Source organism: Drosophila kikkawai, chromosome X, assembly GCF_030179895.1.
Source record: "Drosophila kikkawai strain 14028-0561.14 chromosome X, DkikHiC1v2, whole genome shotgun sequence".
NCBI lineage: Eukaryota > Metazoa > Arthropoda > Insecta > Diptera > Drosophilidae > Drosophila > Drosophila kikkawai.
In genome coordinates this window covers 28717490-28731169 of record NC_091733.1, presented here as the reverse complement: position 1 = coordinate 28731169, position 13680 = coordinate 28717490, and the positions used below count along the sequence as shown (strand labels likewise).

The 13680-nt window shown below is 41.6% G+C and overlaps 3 protein-coding genes across 4 annotated transcripts; 1 reads left to right on the top strand and 2 right to left on the bottom strand.

Moving 5' to 3' along the window:
* Positions 1 to 2950: 2950 nt before the first annotated feature.
* Positions 2951 to 3813, bottom strand: LOC108076072 (lysozyme). The gene is made up of 3 exons (XM_017168779.3): positions 3627 to 3813; positions 3417 to 3566; positions 2951 to 3346 (listed from the first exon to the last, which is right to left on the bottom strand). Exons 1-3 carry the CDS (start codon positions 3793 to 3795, stop codon positions 3201 to 3203), a joined length of 465 nt encoding a protein of 154 aa, XP_017024268.1. The 5' UTR covers positions 3796 to 3813; the 3' UTR covers positions 2951 to 3200.
* Positions 3814 to 4495: 682 nt separating this feature from the next.
* Positions 4496 to 9337, bottom strand: Usp16-45 (ubiquitin specific protease 16/45). Of its 2 annotated transcripts, none has more exons than XM_017168780.3 (4): positions 9248 to 9337; positions 8191 to 8618; positions 7574 to 8118; positions 4496 to 7507 (listed from the first exon to the last, which is right to left on the bottom strand). In XM_017168780.3, exons 2-4 carry the CDS (start codon positions 8575 to 8577, stop codon positions 5221 to 5223), a joined length of 3219 nt encoding a protein of 1072 aa, XP_017024269.1. In that variant the 5' UTR covers positions 8578 to 8618; positions 9248 to 9337; the 3' UTR covers positions 4496 to 5220. The 2 variants fall into 2 exon arrangements, with proteins under 2 accessions (XP_017024269.1, XP_070144034.1); XM_070287933.1 differs by lacking the exon at positions 9248 to 9337 and adding an exon at positions 8701 to 8859.
* A 340-nt stretch (positions 9338 to 9677) lies between these two features.
* On the top strand, positions 9678 to 12670 carry LOC108076019 (putative leucine-rich repeat-containing protein DDB_G0290503). The gene is made up of 8 exons (XM_070288578.1): positions 9678 to 9710; positions 9836 to 10653; positions 10717 to 10939; positions 11012 to 11149; positions 11335 to 11520; positions 11611 to 12108; positions 12168 to 12242; positions 12301 to 12670. Exons 2-8 carry the CDS (start codon positions 9845 to 9847, stop codon positions 12625 to 12627), a joined length of 2256 nt encoding a protein of 751 aa, XP_070144679.1. The 5' UTR covers positions 9678 to 9710; positions 9836 to 9844; the 3' UTR covers positions 12628 to 12670.
* The last annotated feature ends 1010 nt before the right edge of the window (positions 12671 to 13680 follow it).

Sequence of the window (13680 nt, the reverse complement as noted above, 5' to 3'; positions counted from 1 at the left end):
TATTTATATTTATTTATATTTATTTATNTTTATTTATATTTATTTATTTATATTTATTTATATTTATTTATATTTATTTATATTTATTTATATTTATTTATTTATATTTATGTATTTTTTTATATATTTATATTTTTATATTTTATATTTTATTAGATATTTTTTAGATTTATTTAGATTTATTTAGAATTATTTATTATTATTCATTTCCAGGGAATCCAATGTTTGAGGAAGCAGGTTAAAGATCACTCTTTAAGAAGATTTTACCATATTCTTGTTACTTAATTTAAAATAAATTTATATATATATTTATATTTAATACTTTAGGATCACTTCAGTTATATAAAATGAGAAAAGCTTTAAAATTCTATATATTATGAATTTTTATATATACATATGTATATTTATTAATATTTATATTATACTATTTATGTATATATTTAAGAAATTTTTTTATATTTTTGTAAACAAACAACAATTTTCATTAATTTTTTTAAGGCTTCACTATAATTTTTTCCAGTGCTTCATAATTTCACAATCTTACGAAATTGATAATAATTTCATATGACTTTCCTTCAAATTTCGTTATAGCTTCACAGAATTTAATTATTATTTCATTAGAGAATATATTATATATTTTATATATAATTTTAATAATTTCTTTAGAATTTCATTAAGAAGTTTTCTTAAATATTTTGGGCATTTTTTATTCACATTTCCCTAAAATATTCATATTTATATCTGAAACATCACACATAGAAGAATTCTTTTATATATTTTCAAGATCTCTATAAGAAATCTTTTATCATTTTTACCACCCAACACAATATAAAATAGATTTCTTTATATAATATTTTAAATATATTTTTTATTCACATATATATTGCATATATTTTGTATATATTTTGTATAGATTTTGTATATATTTTGAATATATTTTTTATAAAGTTCTAAGATAAAATATCAGGATGTAAATTGGTCAGAATTTCCTTTGGAAATTTCTTTATGGAAATCACTATTTTACAAGACAGAGATCAGGCATTATATATTAAGATCTTGGGGGGACTTGAGCACAAAAACAAAAAATAAGCATACACTTATATATTTATATATATATATATATTTATAGCTTCAACTTTAAACACTTAAAACTCGGCTCAACGACTGATCTTCCACAGAAGATCAGGAGCAATCTCTTCAAGGTTTTGGGTTTGGTTTCGGGTTCAGGGGCAGGGGTATCAGGGGTTTGTAATAAGGGTATAGGTTATTATTATATATATTTTTCAGGGGTCTCAGGGTATCAAGCACAATATCACATGTAGGAAACCAGCATTTATGTAATGACAGCTTGGCATGTATATCTCTGGATATATAATATTGCTATTTGGAGAGATTGTAGTATCTCTGTGGCACTGGGCACTGGACTTTAGACTTTTCTATTTTAATTCAGTTTAAACTGACTTTAGTTTTGTATAGAATATATTCTTTGAACACGTTGCCAAATTGAACGAAAAGAAAACTTTGTTTTTTTCGGCCGACAAACGCTCCGAGTGGTTCGGCCGATGTCGCCAAATGAAATCTCCGCCGTGGGGCCACGTTAGCTCTGGGGAGACGAGCATTATTTCATGCGGGTGACTCAACCTGGTCGGAAAAGCTCAAAAGCCAGAAACTTTGGAGAGAGGAAGCTTGCGCTCCTCACTGGGTGATAATGAGACCTCTCGGGAACCTCTCTGAGCAAAGAGAACTACCTTGGATTTATAGCTTCTGGTGGATTGGGGGCTTTGGTAAGACCTTAAAAGGTCTAAACTTGAAAATATTTTCAGTTATAAATAATATTAATAAAAAATAACAATAATCATATTAATATTAAATATTATATATTAATTATTATATATTATATTATGTTAATTAATTATTATAATTATTATTCTATGAGTTATTAAATATCTATAAAATTATAAATTATTAACAGTAAGCTAAATATATTAAAATTATTAGATTAATTAATTAAACAATGATTTTAAATTTTTTACTTATAATGATTACGATCCCTGATATACATTTATATTATTTATTTTAATTTTTAAACTTAATAAAAGTTCTTAAAAATATATTTAGAATATTTTTTACTTTTAAAAACTTAGTTTTGTTAACAAAAATATTTTAATATAAAACAAGAAAGAAAGCTAACTTTTGCCAGCCAAAGTTTTTATACCCAATTAAAAATATTAAAATATATTATAACTAAGCCAAAAATGCATTAATTTCGATTCGGAAAGCAGTTTTGTGTTAGTTTTTATTGATTTAAAAAAACTGCATACCAAATTTAAAATTTTAAGAAATCAAAATTTTTGGCCATTTTCGCAAATTTTAATGATGTAACCCCTTATCAAATTTCGCAAAAATGGCCAAAAAATCGATTTCTTCCGGACATGTCTAGAAAGATTCCCCTGTTGATGCTGATCAAGAATATATATGGTTTATGGGGTCGGAAATGATTCCTTGACTTAGAAAAATATTATTTTGTATTATAAAATCTGATTTTTTATATTAAAAAATATCATAACTCTGCCAAAAATGCATTAATTTTAAATCGGAAAACTGTTCTGTGTTAGTTTTTATGAGGTTAACAAATCTGCATACTTAGTTAGAAAAAAAATTTTAGGTCAAAAATTGAGAATTTTAATGATGTAACCCCTTATCACATTTTGAAAAAATGGCTCAAAATTTGATTTCCCTCAAACATGGCTTAAACGATTCGTATTTTAATGCTGATCAAGAATATATATGGTTTATGGGGTCGGAAATGATTCCTTGACTTAGAAAAATATTATTTTGTATTATAAAATCTGATTTTTTATATTAAAAACAATCATAACTCGGCCAAAAATGCATTAATATTAATTGTATTTATTATATATAAGGGTATTTTAATATATAAAAAATGGGCTTTTAAAATTTTTTTTCTTTATTTATTTATTTATTTATTATAGTTCCGATATATTTTACAGTCATTTCAGCAGCTAATTTTTGTTTTAAAATTAATTAAAGACCCCATTAAAGAACCCTTTTTATTTCATTTAAATTAATATTTGAAATTATCCCGAAGTTCTTAATTTACAGAGTCAGTAATCCCATATTTAAGCACTTAAAAACCTAACTTAACTTTTAATATTAATATTTAATAAATAAAACTTGATTTATATCCCACAAATGACCCTCAGATTCGGCAGGTTCTGGGTATTTCGACAATGACGCTGCCAGCCATTCCAATGCTGAAAGCCATCCGAAGAATGAATCCGCTTGGCACAGACCGAGGCTTCCATTAGATTTTCCTCCAGGAGATCTGCCAGGTGGAGGAGACACATACTGGGGTGTTAAGACAGATAATCCCCAGAACAATCAGAGTTTCTTACCCTCGCACTTGACATTGCAGATGCCGCCGCGCCTGCCCTCCTGGCAGAATCGGCTGTTGATCTGAAACAAGCCATAGTTTCGGGTGCCATTCGGGTTCGAGGTGATCCTGCTGGTGTCCAGGTCGCTTTCGTGCTCCAGCAGGCAGATCCCTGAAAGGGTCAGGAAATTATGAGTATTTTATATGATGTAAAAGTCGAATATAAACTCACAATTGGAGAGCAGCGATCGATCGAACCTGTAAGGCGGATCGAGCAGCTTCTTGGCCAGCTCACAGCGCAGGTAGCGCTTGGCCGAAACCAAGCCGGAATCACTGGCCAGCAGCAGGCCCATGGCCAATCCCAGCCAGAACCGGCACAATCCGAACGGAGCAGCTCTCATCGTGCAACTGGAAGAGAGCTATGGTTGTGCCGGAGCTTTTGCGTCTTGACCTTGGGCATCCCGGGGAATGGGATCAGATGGAGAGGGCAGATTGCCGATAAGGCGTTGATTTCATTTCCCAGAAGTCTAGAAAACCGGCTCTTAATCATGCATATTAATTATAATTATAATTAATACCATTTTACTGCAGTTTCTACTGTAGTTACTAAGCTTTTTTCTTGTTTTTAAACAGTTTAATTATAATTGTAATGGATATATTAATTATAATTATTTATGCATTAAATATATAATTATAATTAGTATACTTACTGCAGTTTCTTCTGTATTTACGAACCTTTTTTAATTATTATTATTTTAAACCCCAGAAAAAGAGCTCTGTAATGCAGTTAATTGAATTTTATAATTAATAATTAAGTTGTTAATCCTTTAATGACTGCCTTAAATAGTTTAATTATCACAACTATGTGTTCAGTTTAAAAGCGAAAATGGTTTATACTTTTTACGTCGGGTTTCCATTTTAATTATTTTATTTATTTTCGTTTTAGTTTGTTTTTATTTTTATTCATTTATTTTCGTTTTAAATAAAAATACCTAAAACGTTTTTTCTGGCTTATTTTTACAAAAGTTGCAGCTTTACGTTCTTTATTTTACAATACCTGTTAAATAAAATAATTAATAATAAAAGAAATGAATGGAAAAATTACACTTGAATTGGCTTTAATTGCTCACATCTCTGGACTTTTTGAATGGTTTTTGGGATCTCCCGATAAAAACATCTCCTTAATTACTCTGTATATCATAATTAAATCGTTAGTTAAGCCTAATTCATAAGATTAACTGTCTGTATAGTTGTGTATTTATGTTTCGCTAGAGAAGTATAAATCTCTCGGAAACACTTGCACCCCTTTATATAATGTGTGTGTATATGGTATATAAGTATATAAGTTAAGGTTACTGCAAAGTTAAATTTATTGGCAGAAGCGAGCAATTGGTTGTGGCTTTATTTTTCATTCGTATTTCTTGCGTTTATAACTTGTGAACATTCTCCTCAATCAGCAAATGGTTTCTCTTCTCTTGGATTCCGGCATTCTCCTGCTGTCCTGGCTTGGAAAAAAACTAAATTTAAAACGTTTCCAACTAACTAAGAACTAATAAACTGTCTTTTCCCTAGAAATGTAAAAAAAAATGTTAAGAAAAACTAATAAACAATCAAGTGTTTTGCTGGCTTAGAAAGAGACAAGTATAAGGTCTCTTGCTGCCCTCTCTCTCTCTCGCTACCCCTAGTTCCTAGCGTTCCTTCGTGTTTAAATCCCTTTCCCCTTTCCTAAATGCAGAGAATAAATTTAAAAAAAAAAGAAAACAAAAGTAAATAATGAAATCAGTGAATAAATGTTAGGCTAGCTTCTCCTCCTGCCCTCCCCCCACCTAGTAGATGCGCTCGTAGAACAGCAGATAGGCCTGCGCCTTCAGCGCCGAGTCCTCACTGACCTCCTGGACCCGCGAATCGGACACATAATACCATTTGCCTGGCGGCGCCTGGACATGGGCGGCCTCCTCCTCCTGCGGCGGCGGCAGCAGCGTTTCCTCCTGCTGCCCTGCATCATCCGAGGTGGACGAATTGCTGCTGGAAAAGTCATCGCTGTCATCCATTGCCTGCATATGCAAATCACGTGCCTTTCGCTTGGCCTGCAGCTCCTCCAGTTTCTTCAGCTGCTCATCATCCTGATCCAGTTCCGCCTTGCTGCCCAGCGGCAAAAACTTGTAACGCTTGTCGCCCGGCGTTACCTTGGGCCTCACCTTCACGTAGGCCGTGTAGTGGCCACCGTACATGCCGCCCGAGTGCTCCACAACGCCGTACAAGGCATACAGCAGCTTCTTCTGCTTGCGATCAATATTCGGCAGATTCTTCACCTTGGAGCCACAGAAGGCGGCAATGTCCAGCAGATTGGGATAGCTCACGGGTCGCGTTAGCTTCCGAAAGATGCAGCGTGGCCCCAGCTGAAAGCGCTTCAAATGGAGGATGAGCACTGCCGGGGGACTGGACACAAGTAGCTGCTTTGTGGCATTCGTGTTCACCGATTTGGCCTTTGGATCGCTGCCGTTGAGGCGCAGGGTGCAGCTATCGCAGCCCACCTTGTTCTGGCCAGTCATTAGCTCCACGGCGGTAAAGTTGTTCAGGCAGGATTGGACGGAGCATTCGCCGTCCTCGCACTGATAGCGCGGTGCTATCGTGGTGCTCCAATCCGAGTAGCTTTGCGTGCGTACACGTTTCGCCCGGGCCTGGGCCTTGGCTAGGGCCTGGGCTGGCGTGGGAGCTTGGCTGGGAGGTTGGGCTTCGTTCTCGGTACCGTTTCCTCCTGCTCCTCCTCCTCCTCCCGCTGCTTCTAGGCCATTTAGTCCGCCCTGCTCGGCTCCAATGGACAGCTGGCGTATGAGGGAGGCTCCCTTCTCCGAGAGGCCGGCACTCACCAGGCTGGCTGCCGCCGTGACCTTGGCCTCGCCCTCCGCCTCTGCTTCGTCAAGTGTTCCAGCCACGGAGGCGGATGAGGAGGAGTTAGTGCCGGTTGGTACGTTGGTGCTGGTCGGTGCGGGACTGGTGGCTATGCCAGAGTCATTCTCATCCTCCTCCAGTGAATCCTTGTCCATGTGCTCGGGCGTATCGTCACGCTTCTCGCCCAGCGGCTGGGCATTGCCATTGCTGTCCGTGTAAAATTTGGCTCCCGCGGCGGCTGGCGGTGCCGTGTCCTCCACCAGATTGTCCTCCACATCGGCATCCGAATGCTCTGAGGTGGTCGGACTGGACGACGTGGTCTCCTGGTTGGGCTGCTCCGGCGCCGCCGCCTGCCCATCGCCAGAGCCCAGCCCATTTCCATTCTCATTCCCGTTCAGCTTGAGGCTGAGCTTCTGGGCCTGCTTGAGGCGCTGATGTTTGGCCGCTCGCTTGGCCTTGCGCTCCCGCTCCTTCTCCTTTTTCACCTGCGACTTGGAGGGACCCAGCGGCTGCTGCTGCTGCTGCTCCGGCAGATCCCCGTGGAGGTAGAAGGAGGAGGAGGAGGACGAGGCCGTAAAGTTCACATTGCCATCGGAGAACTTGGTATTGATAACCGTCGGCTGACCGCTGGCAGAGGTCGTGGTAATGGAGCTACCGCTGGCCAGAAGCGAGAGCTCGGGACTCGGTTTGCGACGCTGCGGCGGCTGTGGCTTCTCCACGGCCACCGGCAGCGACATGTCCAGGAAGTACTCATGCCGCGACGACACACTGTGACAGTCCTGGCAGGTGAGCGTGGACACGAGAAAGCCGCGGAAGACCTGCTCCGGGCGCAGGATGCGATCACCAGCCTGATTGCCATAGATCTTGCACTTTTGCCGCATCTCCTCCGACACGCTGTTGATGTCCTGGTCCTTGTAGCCGAGGTTCTGCAGGATGACGCGCTGATACCGCTTCAGATCCTCGTTGCGCACGCTCTCCAGCAGCTGGCGGAGCAGCTCATGAGCATCGTGCTGATCGCCGCCCGTAAACTGGGGGCACTTGGTGCACAGCTTGTCGAAGAGTTTGCTGGGCGTAAAGACACTGCCGCCGGCTTGGAGCTCCTCGAGGGCATTGGCCAAAGCGGCGGTGAGGGGACCCCAGGAGGAGAGTTTACCCTCGATCTTGGGCAGCTCAATGTCGCCCTTGTCCTTAAAGTTGAAGGTGCCGCCAGGCAGAGTGAATCTGCAGGGGGAAAAATATTGATTAGGATTGATTAGGGTGGATCCAAGTTCCCCAAGAGGTACTTACTCCTCTCCCGGCTCGGCCAGGTCCCTCAGATCGGACAGAAGGAAGGGCGTCTGGGCCAGGCACTGCATCACCGCATTAAAGAAGCAAGTGTTGCCCAAATTGGTCAGTCCCCGAACCCTGGGCAGCCGATCCAGCTCGTTGAGGCTGGGCCGTGGCACATTGGCACTGGCCTGTCCCTGGCTCTGGCCAATCCTCTTGGCCATGCCCGGCACCAGGGTCAGGGAACCTGAGGAGGACGACGTCGTTGGTGGTGGTGGCAGTGGTATGGCCTCCTGGCTGGCTGGCGAACCACCGCCCGTCATGGGCACCATGGGCGTTAGATGCTCTAGCGTGGACTTGAACTTTTGCTCAATGTAGCTAATGGTGGGCGGACTGGGCGTGGCGGTGGTCGTTGTAGGCGGCTTCTGGGCCAGCCGCTTGACCAGCTCCACGCACTCGAGGAGGTTCTTGCGCATATTGGAGCAGATCTTCATGTCGCACTCGTAGCACCAGATGTCAAAGGAGCGAGTGTTCATGGCCAAGGCGTGCGAATCCGAGTGCGGTGTCTGTGGGGGATTAAGAAAGGATTATTTAAACGGCTGGAGGAGGAGGAGTAGTAGGAGGAGGAGGAGACCCACCTGGTAGTGCTCTAGGGCATGCTTCTTCCTGGCTCGCCCGCACAGCTGGCTGCCGCACTTGAGGCACAACCAAAGCGTGCTATCAAACTCATAGTCGCCGGATTCGCCGCCTCCAGTTGATTCTGCGTTTCCAGCGGTCTTGGCCTGGCCCAGCTTCTGGCACTGCGAGCACTCGTACAGCAGGCCAGTGTTCCTCAGCTGACGCCGCAATCGTGTGGCATCCACCGCCTTCTTTATGTGCTGACAACTGGTTGCTGTGGGCGTGCCACCATCCATGCCTGTGCCAGAGGCCAGGGCACCGCTGCGATGATGATGCTGCAGCTCCTCCTCGCCGGAATCCGTGGAGCTGGCCTGGTCGTGGGCATCTGTCTGGCGCTTCTTAACCATCTCGTACAGCTGATTACCCGGGGCCTGCTTGTAGGCGCGGTCTGCGGGTAGACACAAGTGGGAATAGGGAAACATTAACAGGGGAATTGGGTAAATATTTCAGGGAATGGAAGGAAGCCTTGCTTTCGAAGAAGTCAATCAGGCGGGAGGTCATGAATTTGCTGGGCAGCCGATTCATCGCTCGGGTGTTTGATCCTGGCCTGGCCTGGCCTGGTCCCTGGGTCTTGTTTTGGTAACTTCGGCGACTGGCATTAGTCGCTTTGTTTGCTTTGTGTTGTCTTTCGTCGCACGTTCCTTCGTTCGTTCGTTTGTTCCGTTCGTTCGTCCGCCTTTGAGGTTAAGTTGGGCTGCTACGCTGCTTTGTCGGTGCGTTGCCCGCCCATGTAGCCCCCTTTTGCCAGAACTTGTGGTTTATTTCCCAGATCACGGACATATGGGGACCGGAGACTTCAAGGGAAGCGCAAGGATACGAGGAATCCAGCGCCACTCAACCTAATTCCCACACTCACACACACACACACACACTCACACGGCGTGAGACTGTCGCAGCACACACACACACGCTATGCATACGCGCAGCATGCAGACACACTGCGTCTGTAACGCACACGCCACCTTGGCACACACTTTCTTTATTGTTGTTGTTGTTACTTTGAAATTGCGACTTTACCTTGATTACAATGCAATTGCAAAACTTAGGGTTAATAATCTCGTGTGCTTAGTTTATGAGCCAGCGTGACCGAACGGGGTTTAATGCCAAATGCCAAAAAGGCAGGCATTTCACCGTCCCGTTAACTGGTCACACTTGCGCAGATCTGAGAAATTTCCTAAAAAAGGTGGTTTTTTTAATGATAGAATTATACAAGGTAGTTCCGTTGGAAAAAAACGCCCTAGTTCGGCAATCAAGTGAATAAAATGACTCAATGAATAAGCACGAGCTGTTAAAATAAGCCCTAAAACCCGAACAATTTGGCCCCGACGGGACTACCTTTTTTTTGCTGGTTTTCGGTATTAATTTGTAAACAGGTGGTATTTTCAAGATGTAGCGACGCGGTCACACTTAATTAACCGTTGCTTTTTCGCGCTTATCCTTGCAAAAGTTTCGTCGAATTTGTGAAAAAGTGGAAAAAAAGGTAAATATATTTTTCTATTAGCACTAAATTGTTGTTCTATCGGGCACTCTATTGCCTAAGACTATGAAAATCACTGAAACTATCAATAACTGTTGGTTTTCTGTACATTTCCCAAATACCGAAAGGTGCTCGCCATGCCGCGTAAAGGCCAACAAAACCCGAAAAGTCCTGTGGCAATGCCTTCACGTAAATCGTCTCGCAGTCCCGGTTGCGAGTCGTCCCAGGAAAAACCACCAATCGCTGTGGAGACGCAAAAAAATAGCGCTACTAGCGAAGCTAAGCGATTGCCCGTTGAGACATCCAAAATGGCGGATAACTGCAAAGATCTCAAGGTTAGCGAAGTTGCACACTCTGAAGGTACAGTTGCGTCTGCCAGTAAGAGCACTTTGAGCCAACTGGAAGTGTTCCAGACTCGGCAAGCTCTTCGTTCGCCAGATGTCTCCAGCAAGAAAGAAACTGCTGATATTAACGCCGCCAAGGCTCCACCCGCCAGGGCTCCAAAACGAAGCGGAACTCCGGTGCCAAAATCTTTTTTCGAGGACAAAGCAAAGAAGATAAGGATGACTCCTACGCAACTGGGGCTTGACAGTCCCAAGCCAACTCAATTGGAAGGGGAATCTTATCACAAATCCGACCCCAAGCCAAATCAAAACCAGGAAAACAATAATAAGGAAAACGAGAACCCTGACATACTACGCCTCACAAACGAAACGAACGCAGATGATGCCCCTATGGCAGACATTGAGATAGCCTCCTGTCAGTCAATGTGGATCGCTGCCAAGGGCTTGCTGGCTTCTTCAGGCTACGATATGTATTACCTCAACCAGTTTCAGAAGTTCTACGACAATTACAGGGCTTGCAATATAAAAACTGCCAAGCGTTTGCTGACTTTGGTGAACAGTAACACCGAAAAACACTATGCAAATATTTCGCTGAAGAGTCGGTAAGACAAGCCTTTCCTGTCGTCACATTATCGATCATATACGCTTTATTCTGTACATTCCAGACTTAATGAGATGGCAATCAATAACAAGAGTCTGGCGAACAAGCTGGCCCTGCAGGAGCAGCTGGGCATGGAGTTGCACGATAAGTATATAAACGCTCTAAAGATGCGTGTAGATATCGAAAAGAACTACAAGAACCAAGTTCAAGTGGCCAATACACTTATTGACCAGCAAAAGTTAGAGCTCGACAAGAACCAATCGGAGCTCGATCGTTTTAAAGCTGAGGTAAGCGGCATTATCCCAATTTTTTATCCTTGAAATATTCTCCTATATGTATTTTGTTTTTTTCTGTGGTAGTTGAGCAACATGGCAAGTGATTTCACCGACCTGCAACAGAAGCTGAAGCAAACTGAAGCGACTGCTGCAAATCTCTTAAATGAAAATAATAAGCAAGCGGCAGAATTGGAAGAGCAAAAGGTCAAACTGCAAGATACAGTTGCTGAACTTGCAGATTTTGAGGCATGTTTCTGATATTCACTGTTTTTAGATAGAACCCATAACTGAAATCCACTGTATTTGTTGTATTTAAACCAGATAACTCTGTATCCTCTTTGTTGTACTCGTTATACGTTTTACTTGCTCTATTTATACTCTCAACTCGTATTTCTATTCGTCAACAGAATAAATGTTATCAGCTCGATGCCGAATTGAGGGACAAGACACTGGAGTGCGATGGGCTCAACCAGCAGGCGTTGGACTTCGAAGAGCTAATGTTATTCAACAACGAAATGGCAGCTCGCCTTGAAGAGCTGGAGGCCACTCAAACCTCGCTGGTTGAGGTTAACGATGAGTTCGCCAGGGAATCAGTGAAACTGAATGCCCAAAACAACGCCCACAAAGCAAGTTTTATCCCAAAAAAAAGGAGTAATGCAATAAATGTTGTATTTATTTTTCAGGAAACCATTTCCAGCCTAATGTCGATCTTGGACAAGCAGTCACAGGATCTCACGAAATTAATAGAGAGCCAGGAGAAGCTCGAAATTGCAAACTTCCAGCAGGCCTCCCTCCACAGCGCAGAGCGCCAAGAGTGCGAGGCTCAAAAATTGGAGTTGCAGGAAACAATCAAAAGCTTGCAGAACATGCTGAAGGATCAAGGTCAAGTCTTGCAGGCTGAGCAGGAAAAGCTAGCTAAGGCCAACCATCAAAGTCTGGGGCTAAAAACCGAATTGGATGGCGAAAAAGAGCGCCATCAGGCCGATATAACTGCCCTCAAAACTGCACTTGAGCATAGGGACAGAGCATCGAGTGCTGAGCAAGCGAAGATGCAAAGTCTTGTGGCTGAACTTGATGAGCTTAAGAAGGTGAATACCAACCTCAAGGATGAGAAGAAGCAGATGGGCAATCAGTTGGCAGCTACTAAGGAAAAGTACGAGGATCAACTAAAGGAGCAAATGGTAATACCACCTTTTTTTTACATTATATTATATAATTCTACATATATTTATATTTGCAGAATGAGATGATCGCCCTGCAGGAGGACCTCGAGAACAAGAAAACCAAGCTAATTGCACTCGAGCACGAGAAGGATGTAAGTTGGAATTAGATTAACCTTTTTAGCTAAAAAATAATAACAATATCTGTGACAGGGCATCATAAAGCAGCTGAAGACCAAAATGAACACAATTTGCAGTACCATCACGCAGCCAATAGTTGGCTCAACTGAAGCCAAGTCGCCGCAGCCAACGAAGTACTCAAAGAGGCTGCATAGAAAGACGCAGCCAGAAGCAAAGCCCGCTGTCAATAAGCCTTCGAGCTCCGCCAAAGAGCGAAATGCCAAAATATCTATATATTCGTCGGAAACCGAAAGCGAGGATGATGTACCGCTCAAAACGTTATTTGCCAAACGTGAAAATTTGGCTGTGGTGAAGCCTCAAAACGATGTGTTCGACGCTTTAAAGAAGGGCACAATTTAGAAAACTCGTTGGAGTATATTAACTACTACTATGTATGAACTTTCCATTTATTTCACTTAATAACTAGTAAGAAGTAACTATAGATTACCTTATGGTAATCTCATTTAAGTTCAGTGGGTTTTGAAACCTTTTTTTAAGTTCTATTTATGTACATCTCTTAAAAAACTTGACGTGTTGAGCAAGTATTTCTCAAGAGCAAATATGTACTTTTTCGTTCATTTCTTTTAAGTGGAAGACCCAACCAGGCAATTTCTTTTCTTGACAAACTTGTATAAATTTCTATTCAAACATGTTAACTTTCCTTAAAATAATATCGATAATTCGATTAATAAACATTAAAATATTGTTACTAACTAAAATCTTTATTTCATTTAATAAATTGGTATTCTAATTGAGAAAAGTCAATTGAATCAATTTTCCAAATACTTTTGTTTAAAAGTAAATACTATATTTAATATTGAATATTTCGATAAAATCGGTTTAGATTAACAAAAGCTTTTCATTGAATTTCAACAAAAAATATTCCATTATTTTCCGTTTTATATTTCTACACTGAAACAAAACCAATCCGAGTCTCAGTCCAACCTTGGCCGCACCTTTCCTATTTCCCCCCAAATGGGGGCGTTTCCCGGGGCAAAAATTCGAAAGAAAAAAAGAGTAAATAAAAATAAGAAGATCCACTCGACCGACTTAATTCAGCAATCAAAGGCGAGTGCAACAACAGCGCGAACGGTATATGAAAGGAACTTGAAAGTAAAAACCCTATCATAAAGGAAACTTCCAGACATAAAGTCCCTATAATTACCAACACCCCGAACCTTGTAAATGCATCAAAATTGAACCGCCCCTTGGGCAATATTTCATAAAAAATACAGAAAAAAAAACAAAAAAACAACTCTAAAGAAATCAAGAAAAAGCAAGGAGCGGCGACCATCAAGAAGGGGAGAAAGAGGATGCAATAAAGAAGGAGTAGGAGGGGGGAACAAAGCGTGCATTCAATTTCCAGCTTGAATCTTGATCCTAACACTATTTACACTCGGAAAAAAAAAGAAA

Excerpts from the sequence above, each read along its gene's own strand:
- LOC108076072 (XM_017168779.3), bottom strand. The coding sequence starts at position 3,795 with ATGAGAGCTGCTCCGTTCGGATTGTGCCGGTTCTGGCTGGGATTGGCC. Across the intron at positions 3,567-3,626 it reads TCGATCGCTGCTCTCCAATT|GGATCTGCCTGCTGGAGCAC; the intron begins GTGAGTTTATAT and ends TGACCCTTTCAG. Across the intron at positions 3,347-3,416 it reads CTGCAATGTCAAGTGCGAGG|ATCTCCTGGAGGAAAATCTA; the intron begins GTAAGAAACTCT and ends TCCACCTGGCAG.
- Usp16-45 (XM_070287933.1), bottom strand. The coding sequence starts at position 8,755 with ATGAATCGGCTGCCCAGCAAATTCATGACCTCCCGCCTGATTGACTTC. Across the intron at positions 8,619-8,700 it reads CCTGATTGACTTCTTCGAAA|ACCGCGCCTACAAGCAGGCC; the intron begins GCAAGGCTTCCT and ends GTCTACCCGCAG. Across the intron at positions 7,508-7,573 it reads CTGGCCGAGCCGGGAGAGGA|ATTCACTCTGCCTGGCGGCA; the intron begins GTAAGTACCTCT and ends TTCCCCCTGCAG.
- LOC108076019 (XM_070288578.1), top strand. The coding sequence starts at position 9,845 with ATGCCGCGTAAAGGCCAACAAAACCCGAAAAGTCCTGTGGCAATGCCT. Across the intron at positions 11,150-11,334 it reads AGGTCAAACTGCAAGATACA|AATAAATGTTATCAGCTCGA; the intron begins GTTGCTGAACTT and ends ATTCGTCAACAG. Across the intron at positions 11,521-11,610 it reads ATGAGTTCGCCAGGGAATCA|GAAACCATTTCCAGCCTAAT; the intron begins GTGAAACTGAAT and ends TTTATTTTTCAG.